This window comes from Bos grunniens, chromosome 16 (genome assembly GCF_055505025.1).
Source record: "Bos grunniens cultivar Pamir isolate PY7600 chromosome 16, Bosgru_T2T1.0, whole genome shotgun sequence".
In the NCBI taxonomy this organism is placed as follows: domain Eukaryota; kingdom Metazoa; phylum Chordata; class Mammalia; order Artiodactyla; family Bovidae; genus Bos; species Bos grunniens.
This window is the reverse complement of record NC_141180.1, coordinates 16071669-16099000: the sequence shown is the minus strand read 5'-3', so window position 1 is coordinate 16099000 and position 27332 is coordinate 16071669. Positions and strand designations below refer to the sequence as shown.

Below are 27332 nucleotides of genomic sequence, written 5' to 3'. Positions count from 1 at the left end.
TCAGGGTTGGGGAATTTGGGGGGGAGTGACCAATGCTTTAAAAGTTAAGTTCAGCCTATGAGACTAGGAGCTGGGGGGCTGGAGAACTGAAACTTAACTTTGGTGATGAGGTTATATAGAAGTGACTTCCCTTTTGATAACACATTGACACTTTGGTTTCCAGTATGAGTCAATGACCATCTGTTTTTGTTGCTTTCGGTCAAGAAAAAAAAAAAAAAAATGTGTGCTGGAACATTTACCCAAGCTTTTGTCTTTACTGGCTCTGCGAGTATATTTGGATTCTGTGTTGTAAGTCCTTTGTCATGACTGTTTCAGTTCGTTTCAGGCATTGTAAGAGAAGGCTGTCCGCCTATATCTTATCCTATGATAAAGAAATATTTTTCTTTAAGCAAATGATGCTTCTCTTCTTCCAAAGTAGCCATGATTACTGTCATGAATAATTGTGACTTTATTGTCCCTTTGATCTATTTTAACAAAAACCTAGAACAAAGAGGGTTATGTTTCAAAATAGCTTGGTTTGTCATTCTTTTCAAAAAAATTTCTTTCAGGGTGGACTGATAAACTTTGAGAAGAGGAGAAGGGTAAGTAGAAGTCTTGGCTGTGGTTTTCCATTTTACTTCATTTGGGCTTAAAAAAAAAGAGAAGTGGAGACTTAAGTTTTTTGTTGAGGCAGGAAAAAAATAACACATATTGAAAATGTATCATATAGCATTGTACTTGGCACACTCTTATGCGTTATTGCCCCAGAGCCCTCGTGAGGCAGGTTTTATCATTCTCAGTTCAAGGGTGAAGAAACCAGGACTCCGATGAAGTAACTTGACCAGAGTCGCCTGGTGGCATAGCCAGGGTTCACATCCTGTCCTGTTCCTCCTGAGCCCACATTTCTTCCTTTACCCCCTCATCATTATCTTCTTTACAATCAGCCTCAGCAATAACAGGTTTATCCCATTAAGAAGAAAGTGTTTCATAAGAGTATATGATGTAGAAGGGTTACTAAAGATGGTTAACTCTGGTAGGCCTATTATAGAGAGGAAAGGAAATGGTCTTCATTGTTACATGTGGATAATTATTCTCTTCCTTTCCTATCAGCATAGGAAGGGGCGTTCAACATCACTTTGAATTTTTCTGTGGAAAGTAGAATAGTTCTGTACAGAGAGATAAAACAGAGCTTTGAAAATTTGCTATGGTTTTAGTGTTAAAATGGTATATTTAAATAACCCCAAGGAAAATAATAGTATTACCCCATGGAACTCTCGTTGTTCTTTAGTTATTCATTCATTCTTTCATCCCACAAACGTTTCTTGCAGACCTAACACTGGATGGGAAAGTGGGATAGGTTTAGGGATTGCATCAGGAAAAGCCCAGAGCTCCCTGCCCTCGTGAAGTTACAGTAAAGGAAGTAGGTAGGCAAACAGGCAGTTACCATGCAACCTGATAAGGGCTTATGAGCAAAAGTAGTGGGTATTAAAGGAGCATATAGGAGGGGCATTTGTCCCCAACTTGTGGGGTCAGAGAAACTTCCAGGAGTAAATGACATTGCAGTTAAAACCAAAGTTTCAGGAGCTAAGCAGGCTGAACTCATAAGTAACAAGAGACAAACACCGCCTGAGACAAATGCAAGTCTTCTGTCCCTGGTAGCATATGATGATGAATGCGTCTTGCGGATGCTGAGGCCAAGGTGGGAGGTTACTGCATGGGAAATCCACACCTACGGAATCTGCCAGTTGTTGAACTGCCTCTGTCCTGTAACCATCCAAACCAATTCAATTACTGCCTCCACAGTTACCCATCTTTGTCCTTTCTCTTCAGAATAACCCTAGAGGGAAATCTCTTTCATTTTAAGACTAGCATGTTAAACTTTTGAAAAGTTTGAGTATAAAACCTAAAGCTAAAATTTATACTCATTGCTGACTTTAAAAAAATCTTTATTGAAACATCTAAAGAAGGATAAATAATTTTGGACATAACTGTACACTTGCTTCTCTTATGAGCTTTAAAAGACTGAGTTAAATGATTTACTACAGTAGTAAAACCCCAAGAATTCAGGAAATCTAAACATTCAAGTTTATGAGGTTCTGGATTATTTAGATATTCAACCCTAGCAAAACTTACTTATCGAGGGCATAAGGGTTGAAGAAGATAGGAATGGAGAACTTGGGAGCTTCCTGACTCAGAGTAATTTTTTTTCTTTTATATTGTAGAAAGTAGAATTTTAAAATACATTTTAGAAGGATTCATCCTTAAAAAAAAGTTTTCTGTCCCAAGAATGGAAATGGAAAAGAGAAATAGAAAGCCACTATGACTTCAGGTCATACCTAGTATGGGTCACCTTGGGAACTTGTTTTATTCGTGTAAAAGGCTTTTTCAAAAAGAAAGGGTACAAAGCATAGACAAAAGCCAGTGAGTCAGAATTCAAATGTGTGAGTTATTCAGCTGTTTTATTTCTAAGGCAGGCAGTTCTTTATAAGCTTCCTCGATGATTTTGTCCATTGTTTATCCACCGCCGTATGTTTTCATGTAGAGAAGATGTGTATCTCATTGGCTTTTTAGTTCACTCTTTGGTGCTCTGATGGATTCCCTGGTGGCTCAGATGGTAAAGAGTCTGCCTGCAGTGTGGGAGACCTGGGTTTGATCATTGGGTCAGGAAGATCCCCTGGAGAAGGAAATGGCAACCCACTCCAGTATTCTTGCCTGGAAAATCCCATGGATGGAGAACGGTGGGGAGTCCATAGGATCACAAAGAGTCCAACACGACTGAGCGACTTCACTTTTACTTTCTGCTTCAGGAATTTGAAGTGATTGCCCAGATCAAGCTCCTACAGTCTGCCTGCAACAGCTACTGCATGAGCCCAGATCCAAAGTTCATCCAGTGGTTCCAGAGGCAGCAGCTCCTGACCGAGGAGGAGAGGTGGGCAGACCCATCGTCCTTCGGGTGGAGCTGCAGTGTTGGTCAGAGGAATACCGCATCTGGTCACTCACTTGGCCATTTATTCAACAGCTCTTTAGCGAGCAGCAACTAGGCTTTCAAAGGATAATAGTGTAGCAGAAAAAACTGAACTGCCAGCATCAGAAAATGTGCTTTCAGATTCTTGTGCTGTACCATTCATTTATCTTTGTTACCTTGAACAAGTCACGTATTCTTCCTGATCTTCAGGATGCTCTTCTGTAAGATGTCTGTTTGAGAGGATTAAATGTAATCTTCTTGGAGACAGCATCATTGCCATCACTATTGGTCACTATTGGTAATTGGTACTAGCTTTGAGGGAGTGTTCAAGGGGGCAGGAGAAACAGACTCATGAAGAGTTGAAATAACAACAGTGGGTAATCAAAGTGCTGCAGGACCCACAGGCAGGAATAGTTCACTTGGCCAAGGATGGGGGAAATGGGGAAGAGCTCATAAAGGCACTAACATCTGGGCTAGGCTGTGGAGGAAAGAAAAGATTTCGCCAGGAGAACTGGAGGAGAACATTCCAGACAGAAGAATGTGAGCAAAGGTCAGGTGCCCTGACAAGCTTGACATTTGGAAGAATGGTTAGAACACTGGCGTGTCTGATTCATGAGTGGACGGGTTTCAAAACAGAGGTTGATGAGCCTGGAGAGTACACTCACTGCAGTGCCTTGAATGTTGGCCCGTCAGAGGTGTGTAGCTTTACCCTATAGTTCAGAGGATTAGAGTTCACAGGCCTTATCCAGCCTACCAGCTGTTTTCACATACTTAAACGGCTGAAAAAGAAACAGCAGAAGAGGACTATCGTGTCATGGGATAGTTATTTGAAATCGAAATTTTAGTATCCATTGATAAAGTTATAAGGGCTTCCCGGGTGGCTAAGTGGTAAAGAATCCTCCTGCCAATGCAGGAGACACAGGACATGTGGGTTCGATCCCTGGGTTGTGAAAATCTCCTGGAGGAGGAAATGTCAACCCACACTCATATTCTTGCCAGGGAAATCCCATGGACAGAGGGGCCTGGTGGGCTACAGTCCATGGGGTCACAAAAGAGCTACAGTCCATGGGGTCACAAAAGAGTCGGACACGACTGAGTGACTGAGCACACACACAATAAAGTTGTATTGGAACACAGCCCATTCATTTCCCTCTTGTTTATGGTTGCTTTCATGCTTTCAAGGCAGAACTGAATAGCTGCAACAGTTACCACACGGCCTGCAAAGCCTAAAATCCTTAATATCTCGTCCTGTACAGAACACATTTTCTGACCTCTGCTGTAGAACAGGGGATTTCCTTGAAAGTTTCTCATCAGGGAAGGTGAAGTTGACTGAAAAACAAGTATTTTGCCAATGAGGAAATTGAGGTTTAGAGAAGGGCTGTAATTTGCCAGTGATAGACTTTAGATTCAAAGTCAGGTCTTCCTGACTTTACAACCTAAGCTCTGAAGGTGGTTGCACAGTGTTATGTCGATCCTGTAAACTCCATAAGCCTGCTTCCTCATTTGAAATGCAGATGTTTTCTGAGGTCCTTGGTAATGGAATGGATTGGTCCTGTTACATTAAAACCTTTGATTAAAAGAAAAAAAAAAGCTCTTTGATTCGGAGTACACGTCAATTAATGAAGGTTTTGTTTTTGCTATGTATTGGATAGAAAACAAAAAAGTTACTGCCTCTTTCTACGTTTTCTGGTCTGATGATCAGTATATATGAACTTCCTCTCTATGCATCAAATTCATATATGGAACATTCACACCATGGCCAGTGATTTGAATCAGAAAGTTCAGGGTCAGAATATCAGCTGTGAAACTGACTTATTAATGATTAAAGGAATCTTGTTAAACATATCCTATTTTTTTTTCCTTGCAATTTGTAAAAGCCCTGTGTCTAAAGTTAGTATTTGAATAATGCCTATATCAATGAATACTTCTGCTTGACCAACTACCTGGATACATCTTTAGGTTTAAAAAAGTACACAATATTAGCAACTTATCAAGCTAATATTTACCACTTACCTTCTTCACCTGAACTTCCCAGGCAGCACTAGTGGTAAAGAACCCACCTGTCAATGCAGGAGACGTAAGAGGACACAGGTTTGACCCCTGGGTTGGGAAGATCCCCTGGAGGAGGGCACAGCAACCCACTCCAGTATTCTTCCATGGAGAATTCCATGGACAGAGGACCCTGGCAGACTATGGTCCATAGGGTTGCAAGAGTTGGACATGACTGAAGTGATTTAGCATGCATGCACGCTTCTTCACCTACCTAGAACCAAGTACATCTCCTAACTAAAGCTACAAGCTTTCATAAGAGACATTTCAAGGCAGACCTACATTCTTCTTGTGCTTATGGAAGTTATATCTGCCTGGAATATAGATGTCTGAATCTGGAGTATTTTTAATTTGGGATGTTTTGGCAATTAGAAATGATATTTATATATTTTTATCAATAATATAACTACCTATGTCTATTTATTGAAGATTAGATCATTTACAAATGTCTCTTTCATTTCCTGTAGATAAACAGTAAGTTGAGTATATATATACACACACACACACGTGTGTGGGCATACTCACACAGACACACAAAGTAATGGGAGGTAGCTGGTAATGGGAGAAGTAATAGGAGAAGAAATGATTCTTTCCCTGGCCCAACCATAGGCTGAAAACAATCAGGGAAACAAAAGGAGTCAGCTTTGATACAGCCAGAACCAGCAAATCCATGTGTTTTGAGTCATGCAGAACTAAACAGTCTCAACCTATATACCAGTGGGGGTTTGATGGGAGGAGGCATATATGTCAATTTGTAAAATCTGGTTAAGTCAGTACCCTCTGACCTTTGTCATAGAACAACATAGTCCATATCTTGACTTTGAACAGTCAGAGCCTTCCTCTCAAAGGAAGCCAGTGAATCGTGTGGATTTAAATCTGTTCACTTCCCAAGCTCTGTCCTCACAGGCTCCCCTCTCTCCCCAGCTACGCCCTGTCCTGTGAGATCGAAGCGGCTGCTGATGCCAGCGCCACATCACCCAAGCCTCGGAAGAGCATGGTGAAGAGGCTTAGCCTGTGAGTGCCACCCTGGGGTCCTGGGGCCCAAGAGGGTCCCATCAGAGTGGGAGAGGGGGAGGGTATTCAACAAAGTTCCCCTGAGCCCATTCACTCATTTGTTAAATCGTTAACCTGTCCGTCCCGACTTCAGTACATTTCCTAGATCCATTCTTCCCCACTGTTCTCTCTGGCCTGAACCACCATTATCCCCTGCCTGGACCACCATCATCCCCTGCCTGGACCACACTCCTGCAAGATCCTTACTGACTTCTGGCCCCACCCTTGCTCCAACAGTTCTATTTTCCACCCAGTAGTCTGGTAGTGTGTTCAAATGTACCCCGGATTGTATCACTTCCTTGCTGTAAAATGTCTACTGGTCTTGTTTTAAGGTAGCGCCCGAATTGCTTATCCTGTTTCACTAGGCCCAGCGTGATCTTCCCCAGTCTTCTTGCCACCTTTCTCTGTCTGGAATCCCCCTTGTTCACCACGATCCAGCCCCGCTCATCCCCCAGCCCTCATTTAACCTCCCCAGGCTCCGTGCACACTAGACGCACCAGGTATTTGCACTAGATATCCCCATGACCTGACACACGTTCTCTCCAGACTCGCTCCTTCAGATGTTGGCACAAGCATTACCTCCTTAGAGAGCATCTTGTCTAATGTTGCCATCTGCCCTGATCACTCCCAGCCATGCCCGTTGTCTCCTCCAGTGGAATGTAAGCCACTGAGAGCAGGAACCTTATCCGTTGTGTTCATGGCTGTTTGTCCAGCTCAGGGCCAGGTGTAGCTAACTTAACAACACCTGTCTCCCTCTCATCACAATCCAAAGTCTTCACAGTGGCTCTCAAGCCCCTTCAGGACCTAAAGTGTCATCCCAACCCTGTCCACGTGTCTTGCCCCTGCCTGTCCTCACCTTCCCCCTCTCTGTGCACTGTAGCCCCCCTGCCCCCATGCTGCCCTGAGCTCACTAAGCACACTCATTTTCATTTGCTGTTTCTTCTGCTTAGAACACTGTTCCCCAGATAGCCAAATGGCTCAGTCCCTCACTTACTCCACATCTTTGTTGAAATGAGCCTTCCCTGACCACCTTATATAAAACTGTAACCTGTCCACGTTACCTGCCCTTGGTACCTTCTCTCACCCTCACCCACTTTGAATTTCTCCACTGCATTTACCTCCAGTTGACATGCCGTATTTGGATGTATCTGTTTATTAAATGGAAGGCAAACTCTATGACGGCAGACATTTATGTCTGTTTTTGGTTCATTGTTAACCCCAGAAATTGGTGTCCCATACATAGTAGGTGAACAATACATATTTATTGAATGAACAGATTGAGTCATGTGCCAACACTGTTATGAGAACAATGCATGTATTTCTCATCTGATGCATAAAATAACCTACTGCTGCTAAGTCGCTTCAGTCGTGTCCGACTCTGTGCAACTCCATAGACGGCAGCCCACCAGGCTCCCCTGTCCCTGGGATTCCCCAGGCAAGAACATTGGAGTGGGTTGCCATTTCCTTCTCCAATGCATGAAAGTGAAAAGTCAAAGTGAAGTTGCTCAGTCGTGCCCAACTGTTAGCGGCCTCATGGACTGCAGCCTACCAGGCTCCTCCCTCCATGGGATTTTGCAGGCAAGAGTACTGGAGTGGGGTGCTATTACCTTCTCCGAAAATAACCTACTAGGTTCTACTATTATGCCAACTTCTTTTTGGCGGTGCCACGAGGCATGTAGAATTTTAGTTCCCTAACCAGGGATGGAACCTGCACCCACTGCATTGGGAGCATGGCGTCTTAACCACTGGACTGCCAGGGAAGTCCTGATAACCAGTTTTATAAACTGGGAAAATAAGGCACAGGCAGGGTGAATAGTATGCCAATTATTGTCGGATCTGGGCTCAAATCCAAGATTTGGCTCTAGAGCCAGGGGATCCTTTAACTGTCTATCTAGTGGAGAAATACCTTCTGGGGGAAGAGGAGAAGGACATAGGAAATAGGAAGTAAGAAGTGGAGGAGAGGAGAAGATGAGGGAAGGAAAGAAGAAAAGGAAGAAAGAGTGAGGGGGAAGGAAGGGAAGGAAGAGAGCCGTCAGTATAATTAGACCCTGTGCTTTGAATGTGGCAAATTTTATGGAAGAGTCTTAAGAGAACCTAGTCTGTCTTGAAGTTGAGCCCATAGACATTAAACTCTGATAGACCTTAGACTAGTGAATCTAATGACGGCTAGAGAGACAAGTTCAAGGAAGCAAGGATTATCATTTGATTAACACATTTGTTCTTCCCTTCTGAAGGTGTATACCTGTGTCTGGTCCTTTCACTGACACAGTCTGCGTTGGCCAGGAGTTTCGCGCTTCCCCCCACAAAGCCCCAGTAGTTCTTGGAGGTCCAAGAAAGGAAGCGACATGAAAAATGGGTCAAGAGATGGTGGGATGGAGTTAAGACAGAGCAAAGATACGCTTTTTAGGTCTTGGAATTTAAGCTTCTAATTCCTTAAATTATTTAATAAAAAAATCAAGCCTATCCTCATTGTTTTTACTCTTGTTATTTTCCATAGAATATGTTAGTCGCTCAGTAGTGTCCAACTCTTTGTGACTGCATGGACTGTAGCCCAACAGGCTCCTCTGTCCATGGGATTTCCCAGGCAAGAATACTGGAGTGGGTAGCCATTCCCTTCTCCAGGAGACCTTCCTGACATAGTCAGTGCTTATTTGGGTTTGGACCCATTTGCTCGTTTCTTTACATCCCATTCCTTCTTGCATCTTATGCCTTCCTTCCTGTTGTTGATTAATGGTAAATAGTCATTGTCTGAAAAAGTCTTTGTTTTGCCCTCACTCTTGGAGTCATACGGTTTAGAATTTCAAGCTATTATTTCATATCTTCTGACCTCTGTTGTTGCTCTTGAGATGTCTGGTGTGTGTTTAATTTTTGTTTTTGTGTATTATGCCCCGTGCCCTGTTGCTTTTAAGAATCTCTTTTGTCTTTAACACACCACTGTGCAGGCTAAGTGAGGATTTCGTCTTACTGATCCTATTCAGGGTGTTCTTCCTGGATCTGAGGATTCCTGTGGTCCATTAGTTCTGGAATCTCTTCAGACCCTTCAGATACGGTGTCTTTTCCGTTCCATCATTTGTCTTCTTCTGGGACTCTCCTTACAGACATTGCAGGCATTCCTTCCATTCTCTGTGTCTTTTAACCGCTTTTGTTATTCATGTCTTTGTATTTTGATGCTGATCTCTGAGGATTTTCTTCAGACCTGTCATCTAGTTGGCAGTTTTTCTTTTCAGTGTTTGGTTAATCCTTCCACTGAGTTTTTAGATTTAAATCACTACCTTTTTGTCACAGTGCCTTGCTCTTAACCACTGTTTCAGCTTCTTCTCATATGTTTTTAATGTTTTTCAACGTATTTGTTTTATAGCTTGACTCGTGGTAGACACTCAAATGATTGAATGAATGAATGATTAGTTTGTTTCTGACAGTTTTTATCATCTAAAGTTCTCAGGAGTCTAGACTTGCTGTTTTGGGACTTCCCTGGTGATCCAGTGGTTAAGACTTCACCTTCCAATGCATGGGCTGTGGGTTTGATCCCTGGTCAAGGAGCTAGGATCCCACATGCCTTGAGACCAAAAAAAAAAGATCATCTAGACTTCCTGTTTGTTATGCTTCTCTCTTTGGATAGGTTATTTTCTTGTGTGTATATTGTGAGTTCATCTTTATCAGGGAATTCTCTGAAACCTAAGTTGAAGATTTATTCCTTCAGAAAGGTTTTTTTTTTTTTTAATGCTAGTTTCTTCAGAAGGATCACTGGCTGGAGAGTTCCTAGTTCTTAGATTAGCTAAGTAGCAAATCTGAATGAGGTGCTGGCTAAAATCACATATGATTTAGGGGAGAGATTTTTCTCCTACCTAAGCTCAGGCCAACAGATAAATTTTCCTGGATAGGAAGATTTTTTTTTTTAGCCCATCTTTTTACTAAGGGTATAGATAGCCCATTGAGGATCCTGGCTCTGTATAAAGGATGTCAGTACTAACTCTCTACCTTACATAAACAGAAGCCCTCATCTTTGGACCCTGTGTATGTGTCAGAACCCATGTGCTGAGTTTGCCAAGGTTGGCACCTCCCACTCCCCATCCAGAGCAGCTGCAGAGTTAGCTTGCATATTTTGGTTTTCAGTTCCCTTTTTGTTTCTAGCCTGCAGGGATTTTCCTTACTGTCTTGTAAGCCCAACTTTGAGAAGAATTTGTAATGCTTCTCATCTAGTTGTTTAATGATGAAGGGGTTTAGGTTATTGTAGTTCACGGGATTGTTGGAGAAGAAATCTTCCTGCTTGGTTTCTTGTCCAGCACAGGGCCAGCCTTCTTTTTTAGCCTCTTGGAGTTCATTTTATGGTGGGAAGTGACAGGAGTATGGCCACAGTACTTTGATCCTGCCAAAGTGGTCCAGGAACTCTCAAAAAATGGAGAACCATTGACCCAGGAAGACCTCAGATTAATAAGGTCCTTCCTCCAGCTAGGCAATGTGTCTCCTTTGAGGTTAGAAATAACCTATTGGGACAAGATGTTTACTGCAATCTATTAGAAACTGGGTAAAAAATCTTTTCCTAATAATGACAGGGCACACAAAACTGAGAAGACATCAAGGACTTATTAACACAAAGTACTTGCTTAATCGTGGGTTCCAGATTTTTACGAGCCTGAACGCCTGGCATTATGCTTTCTGCAGACTGTTTCTGGGGTCGGACATTGTCACCAGTAGCGCCCCCACCAAAGAGCAGCCCAAGTCCGCTACCAGCGGGAGCTCTGGTGAGAGCATGGACTCCGTCAGCGTGTCATCCTGCGAGTCCAACCACTCAGAGGTGGAGGAAGGCTCCATCACTCCCATGGACACACCCGACGAGCCTCAAAAAAAGGTACATCCTTAACCCTTTTCCATAATTCCCGATGCGGGCATCTGACCTAGCGTTTGCCACATGAGGAATGTCTGTTTTCTGGTTGATCTCGCTAGAGGATTTTGCAAGTCATATTTTGAACCAGGTGTTATAAGCAGAGTTCAGTCCAGGGACTCGTCCCTTATTATAGAAAGTGTCCAGAAGTGATAAGGCTGTTGGTTCCTTCATCGAGCCTTTGAAACATCATTCCACACTCACATCCAGAGGCAGCTGAAGGACTGTGACTTGTAACGTGAGCTACCCTTTATTTGGGAGATGGAGAATTGTCTTCGAAGGAGCGAAAAGTCAAGAGCCAGAGATGTGTCAGTTTCTTGGTGTCATACCTGGTCTCAGCCACGCGTGTCCCATAGTAATGCTGCGGAGAAAACCACTCCAGACTCGGTGCCCTCAAGCAACAGCCATTTGTTCTCTGTCCTGCATTTGCAGGTTGGTTGGTTTGGCTTGGGCTTGGTCATGATTTGGTCCAGGTCTTCTCTACCTGCCTCTTTTGGTTTTTGGAGTCACCCAGGGCCTGCTCTTAGCGTGCTAAATTGGATGAGCAACAGGGCATTGCATGTGCCTAACAAGCCTCTGCACGGGCTCTATCTACCAATTTATTTTCCAAAGCAAAGTTGTGTGGCCCAATCCCACATAAATAAATGAGGTGGGGAACTATACTCCACTTCCAGTGGGAGGAAGTGTGGAGTCACAGGGCATGGAAGCAGGGGAGGGTGAGGAATGGTTAACAAGGATACAATCTGCCGTGGCCCCCAAAAGGGAGAGTGATGAGAGGTGATAAAGGAGTTCTCAGGGAGAGTCTTCATGTCTGTGGCTGTAGAAATCAGTGAAAAGAAAACAAAAAGTCCACGTGCATCTCCTATACACACCTGCTTCAGTCTGTTGATCAAGGAGATTGGATGAGAGATGTCAGCTTTGACGTGACTAGAACTTGCACCCTTTGGGAGAGGATCTTGCCTGGCTAGACTTGCTGTGTAAGTGTCTACTGGCCCCTTAACTTTTGCTGAGGCCAGTGAGGTGGAGTGTTGGTCGCAGTCTCTTCATTTTGGTTAGATTTGCCATTCCGTAAGGGGGCGTGTGCGCTGCTTCACACTGTGGTACAAGCACCAGCAGCAAACTGGAAGCCCTCAGATGACCTTGTCACTGAAGTAGTCAATCCAGGAAGGGCTTATTAGGCCTGAGATGACTCAGATGCTGCCCCAGTGGGATTTCTCACTTTCCTGTTTTAAAACCTGGAGACACATCTTTAATGCTCCAAATATTGAAGGAAAGCTCTGCAAACACCCACGGACTGGCTGTTCTCTCAGGCATGTCTCCCTAACCAGGGATGGAATCATTCTTCATGACTTGACATTCAGCACTGAATCTGTCAGAAATCTGGGGTGAAGCGTCATCACTCACCTTGTGGCAGGTTCTCGGGCTTTGTAGGCCCCGTTTCCGATGGACTTGGATGATGGACGTTGTGCAGCAGTGACAGCTATTGCCCCCATTGCTGTGGGGTTTCTCCCTGTGCAGGAAGGACATCTGTTGGTGCCGTGGACGTACCCACAGGTCCTGGTCATCCCTTTGAAACTGTGCAGAAGCCCGGCGTGTGTCCTGTGCACCCCCCTTGCCGTGTTCTTTTTGTCTCCTCCCTTACACGCTGGCTCTTTATAATTTCTTGCACAAGTCATGAATTTTAATTCTTTGGCTGAACCTTTCTCAGAGTCACAGATTTCTCTAGGTTTAAAAATGAGTAATTGAATTGGATGCCAAGTAATTGCTGGGCTGCAGAACTCCAGGGTGTTAACGGGAAAGGCCTCAGTTCTGCTCAGGGCTCGGCTGGCCCCGGAGACCTCCGTGGCTCCTCCCTACCCTGAGGTCCGGCAGCCCTCCACACCCTGCCTTTCCCTTTGGCTACGCTGTGAGGTTGCTCTTTTGTAAAGTGTAATTTGCATTCCTTTTTTCTTGGTTCCCCTGATTATGATTTCTAAACATTCGCTTCACATTTGCTCCACATTACTTAGATTCCCAGGAAGAATTTGGGCTCATGAGGTGGTCTGTTTAATGGTGATATAACCCAGGCATCTTCAAGGCTGTATCTTGAATATAAATATCTTTAAAATCATGAAAAATCTAACAAAGGAAAAAAAATTCACGTGGAGGAAAGGGAAGGGAGAAGAACTGAACCAGTTATTGGAAAACGGACCCTCTTCGCTACTGTGTGGTACACCTGCAAGCAAAGTCAGGCTGTTAAATTATTCACCACCAGTTAGTCCTTGAATTGAGCCACTAAGGTAATTCACTTGGGAAGCTAAGGGAAAAAAAGTAAGCCATATTATGATAGAGCTTCAGTTAGACTTCTGCATACCAGAGTTGTCACATCAGCTGACTGGCTCTAATTAAACTAATGATGCAGTTGAATTTAATATACGTTATGCAATAGGAAAAAGTTCATAGGAAATAAAATAGAGTAGACTTCATTTTACTTGGAGGCCAGATAATCAGAAAACTAAATTTCTGTACTTTGTTTCCATGGGAGGGTAGGTTGGTGTAAAAGAAATTAGTAAGTTTTCTATTTTTTAAATGACCTCCAGATTATCTTATTGGATTAATGTGGTATACTTTAGCTTAACTCATTGAGAAATTATTTGTAATTTTCTATAATAAGAATTGATATTTTAAATGATTCAATTAGTGATTTTTTTTTATTGGGGGGGAACACCACCTAATGAGTTGGGGACATCCTCTTTCTTTGGTAATTGATGTTGCACATATAAGAACTCTGTCATGAAGCAGAAAAACACATTAACTCTAGTGTATCATTCCTTAATTATTCTTGATATGCAACATGAAAATGTGTACAGTTGGTTCTAGAAACAAATGTGGTTAAGGGTAGGCTGTGTTCCCTCAGGCAAGTCACTCTGTTTCTCTGAATCAATTTCTCTCATATTTATAATGCCCTGAATTTTATTCTTGAGATAAGATACCCGAAATCTCATCACAGACCTCAGTGCTGAGCATCCCTGAGTCTGGCGTACTGTGTTCCTTCACCACCTTATCATGGACTGTGGACGGGGCCTCGGTTATGCCCTTGCTACGTGAACCTGGCCGTGGGAGCCAGGAAACTTGAGCCATGTCCTAATGGTGCTGTCAACACCTGTGGCCTCAGGTTCCTCAGCAGCAGAAAGAGAGTGGGATCAGGCGATCTCCAGGGCCCTTTCCAGGGCTAATGTTCCATGCAGAGCTGGATAATCTGTGGTCCTTATCTTAGAAACGTCTAAAAATACAAGCCATTTCTCTCCTGCTTTGAAAGCCAATGATGAAGCAGAATCACAGTAGAAATGATCTCTGTGGGCAGGTCAAATATTCTTCTTGCTCCAGGCAGGCGATGGGGCTTTCCTCCTGCTCTGTTATCTTCCAGCTTCCTTTGGGAGTCTATGTTGCCTGTAGTTTCTGGTATCTGCTGCCATCTGCTGGTTAACCTCCTTCAGAGCAGTTAAAAGCTTCTCAGGAAATGAGAGGACCTCCTTCGCTCCCCAGATGCAGAGTGATTCTGCCCTGGTTTCTGAATCATTGACAGGCCTCTGCCATGGGAGTGCTTCCATCAGAGATGAGACGCATGTGTGCTGTGGGCTGTCGTAGAGCAAATAACTGAAGTTTATTAGTCTCGACATTGACCTCTGCTTTGCAACTTAGCGCACTGTTGGCCAAGGTTCTAACAGTTTGGTTTCCTTTTGGGGTGTGTTTACTCTTCCAGCTCTCCGAGTCCTCCTCCTCCTGTTCCTCCATCCACTCCATGGACACAACTTCCTCAGGGATGTCATCCTTGATGAACCCCCTCTCCTCCCCTCCGTCCTGCAACAACAACCCGAAAATCCACAAGCGCTCTGTCTCTGTGACATCCATTACCTCGACAGTGCTGCCGCCCGTTTACAACCAGCAGAACGAAGACACCTGCATAATCCGCATCAGCATAGAGGACAACAATGGCAACATGTACAAAAGCATCATGGTAAGGCTCTCAGACCACCACCCCGGGTACTCACCTGCCGTGTCAGCGTGCGCACGTGCATTCGTGCCAAATGGACATGTGCCACTGAATCAATGCCAGAGTCTCCCCGGATATAGGCTAATAGCACGTTCTTTAAACTTTGTATTTTATATCGAAGCATATAGCCAGTTAACAATGTTGTAACAGTTTCAGGTGGACAGCAAAGCGACGATTCAGTTATACATACACATGTATCTATTCTTTTTCAAATTCCTTTCCCATTTAGGTTGTTACAGAATACTGAGCAGAGTTCTATGTGCTGTACAGTAGGTCCTTGTTGGTTATTCATTTGACATATAGCGGTGTGTACATGTTCCTCCCAAACTCCCTAACTATCCCTTTCCCCCACCCTCCCCCACTAGTAACCATAAGTTCCTTCTCTAAGTCTGTGAGTCTGTTTTGTAAATAAGATCATTTGTATCATTTCTTTTTAGATTCTGCATATAAGGGATATCATATGATATTTCTCTTTGTTTGACTTGCTTCACTCAGCATGACACTCTCTAGGCCCATCGATGTTGCTACAAATGGCATTGTTTGATTCTTTTTAATGTCTACATTGTATATATGTACCACATCTTCCTTATCCATTCCTCGGTCAGTGGCCAGGTTGCTTCCACATCTTGGCTTATATAGACTAATAACATATTTATATAAAAATGTGCATATCAGCAGTGTGTATAAGATACAATTTTTTATGTCTTAAAAGTTGCTAAGCCTTATTCATCCAAGTCATTGTCACCTTCTTCAAAACTCTCAATTGGGGTGACTACCTAAATGTATCCCAGGGAGGACGCAACTGCTGCACAGCTCGTTGGAAGTCTTCCCAGGGACTTACGTGTCCACATGTCTAACTGGATTGCCATGCATCCTCAGCAATGTCCTTGGTGGTAGCAGTTTTCTCCTCTAGTCACTTGGAGTCACATACAGTATAAGTGGATGATCAAGCTGGACGTATTGTTTGTGTCCACGAGGAACTATGCTTACAAAAAAGTGAGACTGGCCTTTTTGAGCTTCTTGTAAAAAGTGTGTGTTTCTGAGCAAAGTCCCTAAAATGTGTTTTAAATAATGGCGGTCTTTTTGGATCACAAACCATGCCTCTCCTGGTATTAACCTTGGGTATGTAAGGTCTGGTGTGTTTATTACGAGAGCAGACTCCTTATCTTAAAGGGCATCATGTATTGACAAGCAGACTCTCTACTCCTGAAACTGATACAATACTATCATTCAAATGAAAGAAAAGCAGACTCCCTGTAGTAGAATCACACCGACTCCCTGTAGTAGAATCACACCGACTCCCTGTAGTAGAATCAATCACACCGACTCCTGTGTCTCTCCCCAGCTTCATCACTTGCCTTCTTTGAGGACACACTGACTACTTACAAGCTCAGCTCTGAATATGATGTAAATGATCTGGAGGCACTGTCTGTGAACATGTAAAAAAAAGCCTTACTAAAGCATTCACTGAATCAACAAAATGTTTCATGACCATTAGTTGAGTACCTGTCACGGGACCAGGCTTTGGGAGTAGGGAGACGAATGATACATTTCTGTCTTTGAGGAATTTATAACCAAAAAGGAGATTGTAAAGCATTTTTCAAAACATATTGAATATTCTAATAGAGGTGCGATCAGATTTTCCCAGGGCCTACGGGCCCCACGAAGGCATTTGCGTTAATCCTGCAGGCAGTCGAGTCTTATCGAAGGCTTTTATGTAGCAGTCAGATTTGCTCTTTAGAGAAGTAACTGGCATTGTGGAGACCTTGTGCTGGAACACAGGCGGGCAGATTAGAGATGAGGGAGCAAATTAGAAGCTGCTATCATATTCCACGTAGAAGGTGATAAGGGTTTGAACAATGGTCATGTGGCTGGAGATGATACAGATTTTTGAAAGTTTTTGTAAGTTAGAATTTTAGGATCTATCCGTTAAGTTATCAACTTTTTGGTTCCTTTTGTGGGGGAGTGGAAGAGGAAGGATTAAGGTGGCTGGATGGTGGTGGTCCCGTCAAGTGCCATATAACTGCTGGAGGAGGAGGTCTGGGAGCACTTACACTGGAGGCCACTGCAGGACATCCAGATGGCGCGGCCTTCCTGGTACATGGTCAGAAACACAGGTTGGTGCAAGGCCGGTGCTGGGTCGAACACTAGGGGTCGTCCAGCCCCATGGGGTGGACGTGGTCTTGCAGGGGAGGAGGGAAGGCTGAGACGGAACCCGCGTGGTGGTGACAGAGGGGCTGATAAAGGAGTGTGGGGGCGGAAGGGGAGCCGCCAGGCAGCCAAGGTCATCGGTGTTACTGTTGTATTTTCAGGGTAGTTTATTCACATGGCTTCTCTCACATGCCGTCCAGGGAAGTAAGTGCCAGCTGTGTAACCACAGTGTCTTGGCACTGAAAGGAGCTGAGAACTGAACACCTGGACACAGTCAACGTGGATGAGTCTCTCAAACACCCTGTTGAGCCAGAGAAATCAGATATACTGCATCCTGCATCCTGCAAGGGATCTGATCTTTCAAAAACAGGCCTGGCTTGGGGCATTAGAAAACTAACCTCAGGGAAGGGCACAGGGAATGTTTTGAGTTCCTATATAAGGTGTGCGAAGGAGACATCCAGGCACCATTCAGTATTGTAACCACCAGCCATGTTTGGCAGGTGAGGGTTTGAAATGGGCAGAGGCCAAATTGAGATATGCTATGAGTGTGAAATGCACCCAGATTTTGAAGACTTGGTACAAAAAAAAGGAATGAGGATGTAAAATATCTTATTAACAATTTCGTATTGATTATATGCTGATATAATATTTTGGGTATGTTGGGTTAAATAAAATATTAAAATTAATTCCCCTTTTGAAAAAAATTCAAATGTAGCCACTAGATATTTAAAATTACAAATGAGGCTCGTATACTATGTATCTACGGGACACTGCTGGTTTAGTATATCAGCATAGGGCTGAACTCAGTGCTATCTGTGATGATCTGTTCTCCTGTAGCTTTTATGATACAAAGTAACAAACCCTCAAGGAAAGCCTTTGTCCATCCCATCCCTATGGACACACCTGAGGAGGTTTAAGATAAAGAAAATAAAGGGTAGCCTGGCTTTCTCTTTAAGTAGGTTCAAAGTTGACAGCTGAACCTAACATTAACCATGAAAGTGAAAAATAAAAGTGTTAGTTGCTCAGTCATGTCTGATGCTTTGAGACCCCATGGACTGTAGCCCACCAGGCTCCTCTGTCCATGGAATTCTCTAGGCAAGAATACTGGAGCAGGTCGCCATTCCCTTCTCCAGGGCTTCCTCCAGGCCCAGGGATTGAACCAAGGGCTCCTGCATTGCAGGCAGATTCTTTAATAAGGATGTGCCAGATGTTTTGGTGATACACACTTTAGCAGGGTCTTTGTCACTTACAGGGACCCCATTGTAATGCCCAATGTAATTGTTATTTATTGTATCACAAATACAGCTGCTTCTCCAGACCAGAGAGGGGCCCATGGGCCCAACATCCTCGGCCTCACAATGACAGTTTCTTGGAGGAAATCAGACTTCTTCTCTTTTTGGCTCTCTCTCCTCGTGCCTCCTGGGGAGAGCAGCTTTTATTTCTAAGTAAGAAAAATCTGTGTTTTCTCTTGCTTTCTTTCAAATGTAAAGAAATCAGCCAAGGGATAATACAAAAAGTCACCTCTCCCTTCTCCTGTTTCTCTGAGCACCCTGTAAACAGCTGAGTGATGGGCAGAGATGAAGAGGAGACTTGGGCTGAGAGGAGCTTTTACTTGTACTTCGGAAAAATGTTAGATTTATTGTTTATAAACACTCAGAAGCTAATTTTTAATTGAAGCAAAGTTTACATACAATTACATAGATCTGAAGTGTTCTAGTCTTTGGATTTTTATAAGTATAATATATATATATTTATTTAACTACCATATGTGTGTGTATATATATGTTTATATATATATGTATGTAACCACCATATACCTATATATATGTAGCTGTCATATATATGTATTTATCTGTGTAACCACTATACAATGTATATATATGGTTATATATATGTATATGTAACCACCACTGCAAGCTATTTCTAACATTTTTCATCCACTCATCCCTTCTTCATTCCCGAATTCCCTTATGCCCCTCCAATCCTGCTTTAAGCTTAGCTGAATATGAGTTTAGCTAAAGTTAGCCTTCTGACCCCACAGGTTAGCTTGGCCTGTTTGGTGCGAACAGCCTCCCGTGGCATGTTGTCTTCCGTGTCTCCTTCCTCTGGCTGTCCGTGACGGGTGTGGGATTCATCACGTTGTAGCGTGTGCTTTGTGGGATTCATCACGTTGCGTGTTTCAGTTCCCTTTAGCGCTTACGTCATGCTCTGTCATGAACACACAGCACTATCTTTATCCTCCTCTGTTCTCCTGTCGATGGAGATGCAAGATGTTTTCAGTTTGGGGCTGTCATGACCAAATCTGCTGTGACAGTTTGTACAGAAGGCCTTTTGAGGACACACTCATTCTGCCAGTAAATATCTAGAGGTGGGCTCCCCGGGTTGTGGGGTCACTTGTGCTTTTTGCAACGCTCAGTGTGTGGAACCGTGGCCATTTCTAACCCACAGGTTGTCCCCGGTGCTCCACAGGTGAGGGTAAGCTTGGCACAGGACTGAAAACGCTGTGCGTTCCCCACAATCCCCTCATACACTTTCTTCCATTGGAACCTCCGCTGGAAGTGGCAAGGCACCCCGGGCTGTCTCTCCTGTTTGAGTGGGGGAAGACACTGCGGCTCTGCGAGAGGAGCTGATGGAAAGAGTTGATGACCTGTCTTCTGAGGGTAGAGCCGGGACTGGAATCCAGGAGGGCTGGCTCGTGGGCCTTGCTCATTTCGCTGGGCCGTTTCTCCTGGGAAGGCACAAGACAGCAAGAAGAGGCAGGTCAGGAAAACTCTTCCAGGAAACACAGAGTTAAATGCTTTACACACCCTTTCATTTGGCTTTCCAGTTGACGAGCCAGGATAAAACTCCTGCCGTGATCCAGAGGGCGATGTTGAAGCACAATCTGGACTCGGACCCGGCTGAGGAGTACGAGCTAGTGCAGGTCATCTCGGAGGACAAAGGTAGGCACATGTCCTCTTCAAACCAGGTCGCCTCCGTGTGAGACGACTCTACGTGGGTACAGTGCCTGTTTTAAATGGAACCAAGTTGGGGGGGGTGGGTATTTTTATTTACTTTCTTATATAATTAATTTTTTGTTAATTGTCATTGGAGTAGAGTTGCTTTACAATGTTGTGCTAGTTTCTGCTCTACAGCAAAGTGATCAGCTATATGTATACCTATATCCTCTCTTTTCCAAGTGGGGGTTTTGAATTGCCCAAGAGTGGAGTTGTGTGGGGAACCATGCCGTCACCTCACTTGTTAATTCTCTCAGGCCAGCCCCCAAACAAACCTTGTTTTTTCTGCAGTTTTGCTAAGCATGCCTCCCGCCCATTCTCTGTAAATTTCTTGTCAAGCATTCTTGTAGGAGGACTTCCCTCCCTGTGTGGGGTGGGGGTAGGTGGAGCCTGTCTGGTCTTTGCCAGTGGCCATCTACCTCCATTATCCAATCATGCGTGTCCAGGTTGTATGTGAACCTGAAATGTAGCAGTTCCTGCAATGACTTCTCATTGTTTCAGTTAACCATTTATGAGAATTCAGCCTTCAGTTGCTCTTTACTCACTTGATCTTCAAGTAGCAAAAGCTTCTGATGCCAGGAGTGTAGAAGGTTCTTGACCTAACGCTTATTGAAGCAAAGAACCGGTGAATATGAAATGCAGCAGTTTGCCGAAGAATCCGTTAATTAAAGAAATCTCCTTCATGGAAACTCTGGGCAGATAATCCCCCTGAATGTATCAGTTTGTTAATTTGCATTGGGGTTGTCTTTGTTGAGAGGGCTTCCCTGGTGGCTCAGACGGTAAAGTGTCTGCCTACAGTGTGAGAGCCCTGGGTTCGATCCCTGGGTCAGGAAGATCCCCTGGAGAAGGAAACGGCAACCCACTCCAGTACTCTTGCCTGGAAAATCCCATGGACAGAGGAGCCTGGTAGGCTACAGTCCATGGGGTCGCAAAGAGTCGGACACGACTGAGCGACTTCACTTTCTTTCTTTCTTTCTTTGTTGAGAGGAGGAGGCAAGCTGGTAGGTGACTTGTCTATGCCACGGCACATCCGAGAAAGTGACTCGACCAGAATAAGTCTGCTTTCCAAGTGCAGAAGGAACAGCCAGTATGTTGACTGAGGCCAACCCTGTTTGCTGACTGACCCAACACACTGACCAACGCAGGTGTCTCGTTGTGGGACTGTTCCCCAACAAGCATTCCCCCTGTAAAGGAAAAGAAAGAAACTTCACAAGGTGGGGATTCGCAAAGGGAGCAGCTACTCGTACCCCATTTACCCAAAAAATCACCCAGGGCTGTCATCTCGGGCCCAGACAAGAGTGGGCCAAATTCGAATAATAACCTTTTCCAAGCAATGAAAAGCCACAGCCTCAGAAAAAACTGTTTTCCCACTGTCTCTTGGAAGTTTTCTCATTTATCCAGCTGAGCCCAAGGTTGTAGGGCAAACCTTTCTCAGTTATATCTTTTAGTGTAGTTACTGTTAAAAACCTAAGCCTACAAAGTGGTCTCTTGGGTTTTAACACCCACATCGCCCCCAAGCCAATGCAAGGTGAGACCTGGTGGGTCTGAAGATCCAGGAGTCCCGAAGCACAGCTGGGGCCTGGCTGCATTCAGCACTGGGTGGTGGCGGGTGGGCGGCCTGACCTCTCTGGGCCTTGGTCTGTAATTAGTTAAATGGAGACAGTACCCTACTGGCCCCTCATGCATCATGGGGAGATGGTGACAGGAAATAATGTACCCGAAAGAGATACAGTACAGATATATATATATATAGCTGTGAGGTAAGTTGTTACTGACCTCAGGAATATGTGGGCAAGAGACTGGGGACACTTTCAGGGAATTATCCTTTATGGAACATTTGTGCAAAATGTAGCAGAGTCCCTTGGAACCTGATCGCATCAGTCTTGGCGGTGGAATCTCCGTGTTTCACGTTAACGTTAGTTTGACTTACTCCAGTTCTGCAATCACAGACCTCGCCTGGCTGCCTCCCTTACTCCACTGCTACAAAGCTGGTTTTGCACACTTTACCTCTTTAATTCCCTCTTGATTTTTAAAGATATCCCTTACCCCTGAGTGCTAAAGAGTGTATACCTTCTTTTTAAAGTAAAGATGAATTTAAATCACTTTGCTCGATAACTTCATATTATACTTGAAACAGTCCTTGTTCAGAAATTACAGTTATCTAGTTGGGACTCATTGAAATAGACAGTTGTTTAAGTTTTAACAGATATAGCCTATCTTGTCTGGTTTCCCTTTAACATTAAAATGCAAGCCCTTAATGAAGCAAGCTGTCAAATGGTATAAAATACCGACTTGGTTTGGGATTAATTTAAAAATGTTCTGAAGATCCAAGTAAAGATTTCTGGAAAGTGCTGTAGATTTTCTGCCTTTTTCTCCATGTCATCGGATTCACTTAGTCTCTGAGAAAAATTTCATATTGGGTAGAAAATGAACCACGGAAGGCTGGAAACCCCGGGCTCTGCTGCTAGTCCTGCCATTGACTAGCTGTGCACACAGGAATGTCTCTTAACTCCTCCAGGCTTCCGTTTCCTATTCTACGTCCCTCCAGCTAAAACATCCCACATTTGAGCATTTTGTTCACAGCTTGAATTTCCAAGATTGAATTCACACTTAAATGTTTTAAATTGAGATTGGGAAATGGTTGGAACCAATTTGGTGTGACTGAGTGATGGTCATTATCCAGCTCTGCTCACATTCCAGGAACAAATGGCTATAATTCCAGCCATGAATCTGGGCAAAATTTCCATCTGCCATGGTCAGCACTGGGCTGACCTGCACAAGCTGACCACCTTCTCTTCCCTCATCTCTCTCATTTTTTTTTTTTTAGAACTTGTGATCCCAGACTCGGCAAATGTCTTCTATGCCATGAACAGCCAAGTGAACTTTGACTTCATCTTACGCAAAAAGAACTCTGTGGAAGAGCAAGTAAAACTGCGTAGCCGGACCAGCCTGACGTTGCCCAGGACAGCTAAACGGGGCTGCTGGAGCAACAGACACAGCAAAATCACCCTCTGAAGGCAGAGACCCAGGCTCCTCACTTGCCAAGGGCAGGGTGGGGCTGAGAATAGGCCATCGTGATCACAGCTACCACTCAGTGTTAGAGGGTCGTTGGTGAAGTGGACTGAGGTTTGTTGAGCAACTCTGGTGTGCAGGGCACTACGATGGGCATCGTGGGGAAATCGGAGATGAGCTTGACACAGAAAGGATGACGGATTCACTGATTCTCTTTGACCTGAGATTGAAATGCAAAATTATCTGCATTTATAAATCTATATGTATGTACACATATGTGGTATGTGTGTGTGTATATATATAAATATGAGGGACTTATGGGATATTCTGGACTACGGGAAAACAAATTTGCACAATGGCCTGGGAAGTCGAGGTCACTTTTTACAGGGAAACAAGGAACTGAGCACCTCGTCTCACACCTCCCAAGTAAATGGAATCAACCCGAGGATTACAGAGTGTCCTTTGTGCCAGTATTATAAGAAGTCCAAACTGTTTTTATAAAGGGAGAGGATTACTTTCTCAATCAAGTGCCACCAGAAAAGAACCACTGCAGAGGTGGGAACTGCCACAGGCTGAATGAAAGGCCACGTCAGACAGGGTTTGGATGAGCCAGTGGCTTTGACCTCTGCTTGCATTGGCCAATGCATCGGCTACCCCAGGGAGGGCGAGGAGCAGCTTCGGAGGTCCCTCTGAGCCACTGACCCAGCCGTCATGACGCCTCTGGAGGCAGTGCAAGCCCATTTTGATTTCTGGTAACTGCATCGTGTGTCTCCCACCCCCTAAAGAACATATCACAAGCATTTCTTGCACACGTAGCCATGTTCTTTGGTAACGTATCAGCCAGAAAAGAAAGCTCAGAATGATGCTGACTCACTTGGACTCTGATCTGTCTCAGAATGCCACTGCTTCACTGTTTCTTTCTGATTGCCTTCTGCATGTGAAACTGTGCGTCTGCAGTGTTCTGCCATCTGGATCGTAGTACCTCTATGTATTAATGTGCAATTTGTTCCTCAGGTGTAGAAATTCCTACTGCGGTTGACTATGTCTGATCATTTTGAGACCTGTGAAAGATTTCTCAACAGCCGTCGTTCTGTGAATAGCCCCCTGCAGATGTTCCCAGCTGAGAGTAGTGTCCTGTTTTTACTAACTTCTACAACCTTCCTGTGCCTAGTCATGGGGACAGAGATGGGGCTTTGCGTACTATCCAGACCATTTCTAGCGAGGTACACACATTCTTCCAGATGGAGTCAGTAACTTGCCCTTTCAGGTTCCCACACTGTATCCCAGTGTCAGTGTTCGTGACACTTTTGTCTCCAGTATCTCCATCGTCCTCTCCCTTCCAAATCTGAGCTGTGCTGGGGTTTGAGCTATAAAGCCATAATATGTGGGATGTTGACATGTATAAGAAGCACTTTCAGAATGTTGTCCTTTTTAAGAAAAAAAAATTCTCAAAATACCAGTTTTTATTCCAAAAATAAAGAACAGACCCAAATAAGAAGTGCAGATTGTAATGTAGAGCTTTTTCTTTCTTTTCTTCACCACCCCCCCAACACTCCCCAACCCCCCCCCCACTCCCCACCCCCCTGTCCTGTAAAGAAAGACAGCTCCCAAAGGTTATGTGTGACTCATGTTCTGTAAATAGTCATATGAACTCTTCAAGAAACACCAGGGAAAATCTAGAGATTTGTGCCCTTGGACCAAAGAATGAGAATGAGCCAGGGAGGCCTCAGATTTCCTGTAGGTCTTCCTAGGTCAGACTGTACATTGTAAAGACTGACTGGTTTCAACTAGTTGAAAAGCTTTTTTTTTTTTTTTCTATTTGCAAGGCATGTCTGATTTGTGCTTCTGTGCTTGGAGGAGGGATGGCCAGGGTGCTAGACATCATGGAGACTGAGGGAAATGTATCCTCAGCCTGAATTTCTTGGCTTGAAGGTCAAAAAAAAAAAAAAAAAATGTAGGATGGTCAGCCTGGTTTAGAGTGCAGCTACCAAGACTTACAAGTTATGCCCATGTGCTCGCCTTGTGTATTTATACTGTATATGTAGAGTCTAGATTTATATACTGCAATGTAATATATATATATATTCCTTTTATAAAAGACAATGGAAGTTACAAGTAGATAAAACATAGCTTCATTTATTTAATGCCACTTTAAATGTCTTAAATCTGTTTCCTGGTGGACTGCCGGGTAATGCTTTTAGCTGCTGACATGCTTGTCTTTCTGCCTCTCCATCATCTGTTTACCTTTTGGTTAATAAACTGATTTGGGACTTGGTTGGCATGTGCTGCTGGACTCAAAGGGATTGTATCTGGAGTGTTAACCTGGTGGATCTGGGTTTCAGATGTGTCAGTAAGCATTTTGGGAGCCCACTCTGGTCCAGCTCGAGGGAGCAGAGGGAAAGCCAGTGGCCCAGTTAGGAGGGGTCCTCGCCATTGTCAAGCATCATTTGCGTTCAGAGGCAAGAATGACATCTTAGGAAATCGCTGTCAGATGTGACGGCTTGCTGGAGGGCATCCTTAGGGGTAGTTTGGCTGGGGACCCTGTATAAAATCAAACTTAGGGTCCAAGGTAGGACTTTGCCTTCTTTCCAGCAGCCTTTCCTGAGTCTCCAGTTGCTACCATCGGCACAGTTCTTGAAACCATCCTTGGTGCTCCAGAAGCCGGGAGGGCCTCTGTGGAGGGAAGAAGGAAGGTCTTCCCAAAATTCAGTCAGACCTAGGCAAGCTTCATTCAATAAATGCTCATCGGCATTCCATCATATCATTCCCCAAGAAAGGGATTCCTAAATAGATCCAGATTATCGAGTTTTCTGGGGCCCTGTGGGATATAGGAGAAAGTCAAGTAGGAGTTATAATAATTGATAATATGGGCAGGAAAAAGGGGGCTGTTTCTGGCACTAGGTGACTCTATTGTCAAGATTATCTGAGAAAATGGTTCCCTTGTTTTGTCTCCCTCCAGAAGCAGCTTGGTGACATTTTGCCTGAAGGAATAATGTCTTAAAATTTCCTTCTTTGGAGTCTTTTCAAATTTGCTGTGTGGCACAGGATCATTAGGAAGTATGCAGTCTTGCTTCATGTCCTGATTTCAGTGGTCTGGAGAAGTTTCCCCAATGCCAACCCTCTTTTTCTATAGAGCTGTTGCAATGGCCCCAATTACCACCTGTACCCACAGTTCCACTCTGAGAAGTTATTTCCATTGTGTTGTGCATGGCTATTTCCCCTAGGATCTCTGTTAAAATGAAATAACTTCTGGAAGGGATGGCTAGGCGAGGCTAAAGTAACAAAGTATGAAATCTCAGTAACTTAGGGTAGTTTAGTTTTCAACATGTCATAGGTATTGCAAATCGGGCAACTCTGCTTAGTGGCTCCAGGATCCAGGCAGCTTCCATCTTGCAACTTAGTTCCATGGTCAAATTTTTTTCCTTCAAAATCACAGCGATGGTGGAGAGAACTCACAGCCGTTCCAGACTGCCTTACTTCAAAGGGACCGTGTCACTTCCATTCACAGTCCATTGGCCAGTCAATGGCCCCAGTCTAAGTGCAGGGGAGGTAGGAAGATGGAGGAGGACACTTGGAGTAGATGAGCATTTCCATCTCTGCCCAAAGGAGTGCTGTCTTTTCACTAGGGTACATGGCTTTGTTCATTATCCACAGTCACCAAAAAGTGTTTGGAGGAGATGGCAGCGAGGACTTGAGATGGGGGCTGCACAGAGCCAAGAAGGGTTAAAGAAAGAGGTGCTCAGAGGAAGAAAAAATATTAATACAAGAGTAATTTAATTTTGTTTAGAATTAGCCTTACAGAATTTATTTTTAACATGTGGTCACCACCAATTTTCATGCTTCTAATGTGGTCCCTACTCTGACTAAACTAGGAGCTCCTTTACAGATGTAGTTGTATGTCAAATCTTTTTTATTTTAATCTAGGAAATTTAAAATGTTGACATATAAACTGTGAAATCAAATAGAAGCCAGGCAAATTTAATTAGACTCTGAATTAGAAAACCACCATTTGGTGTGGTTTCTCAGTGTCTCTGCCTAGAAAACTGTGTGGAAGTAATTCACTTATTTAACAGTCTGAGGTATTTAACATTTTCTTAAGACTTGGAAGGCATCGTACAAATCATACAGTCAACGCCCTCATATTACAGATCCCCGGGGCCGAGGCTCAGAGCAGTTAAGTCACGTTCCAGAGGCTAGGGGCAGGGCTCTGAA

At 44.0% G+C, this 27332-nt stretch overlaps 1 protein-coding gene across 6 annotated transcripts in view; it reads left to right on the top strand.

Moving 5' to 3' along the window:
* Positions 1–25395, top strand: part of RGL1 (ral guanine nucleotide dissociation stimulator like 1) — a 277622-nt gene extending 252227 nt beyond the window's left edge. For all 6 annotated transcript variants that reach the window (XM_086343419.1, XM_086343423.1, XM_086343424.1 and 3 more), the window contains 7 exons: positions 549–581; positions 2787–2908; positions 5918–6007; positions 10709–10895; positions 14671–14925; positions 19940–20054; positions 22936–25395. In XM_086343419.1, coding sequence (XP_086199545.1) covers positions 549–581; positions 2787–2908; positions 5918–6007; positions 10709–10895; positions 14671–14925; positions 19940–20054; positions 22936–23123 — 990 coding nt within the window. In that variant the 3' untranslated portion in view covers positions 23124–25395. The remainder of the gene's footprint in view (positions 1–548; positions 582–2786; positions 2909–5917; positions 6008–10708; positions 10896–14670; positions 14926–19939; positions 20055–22935) is intronic.
* Positions 25396–27332: the final 1937 nt, after the last annotated feature.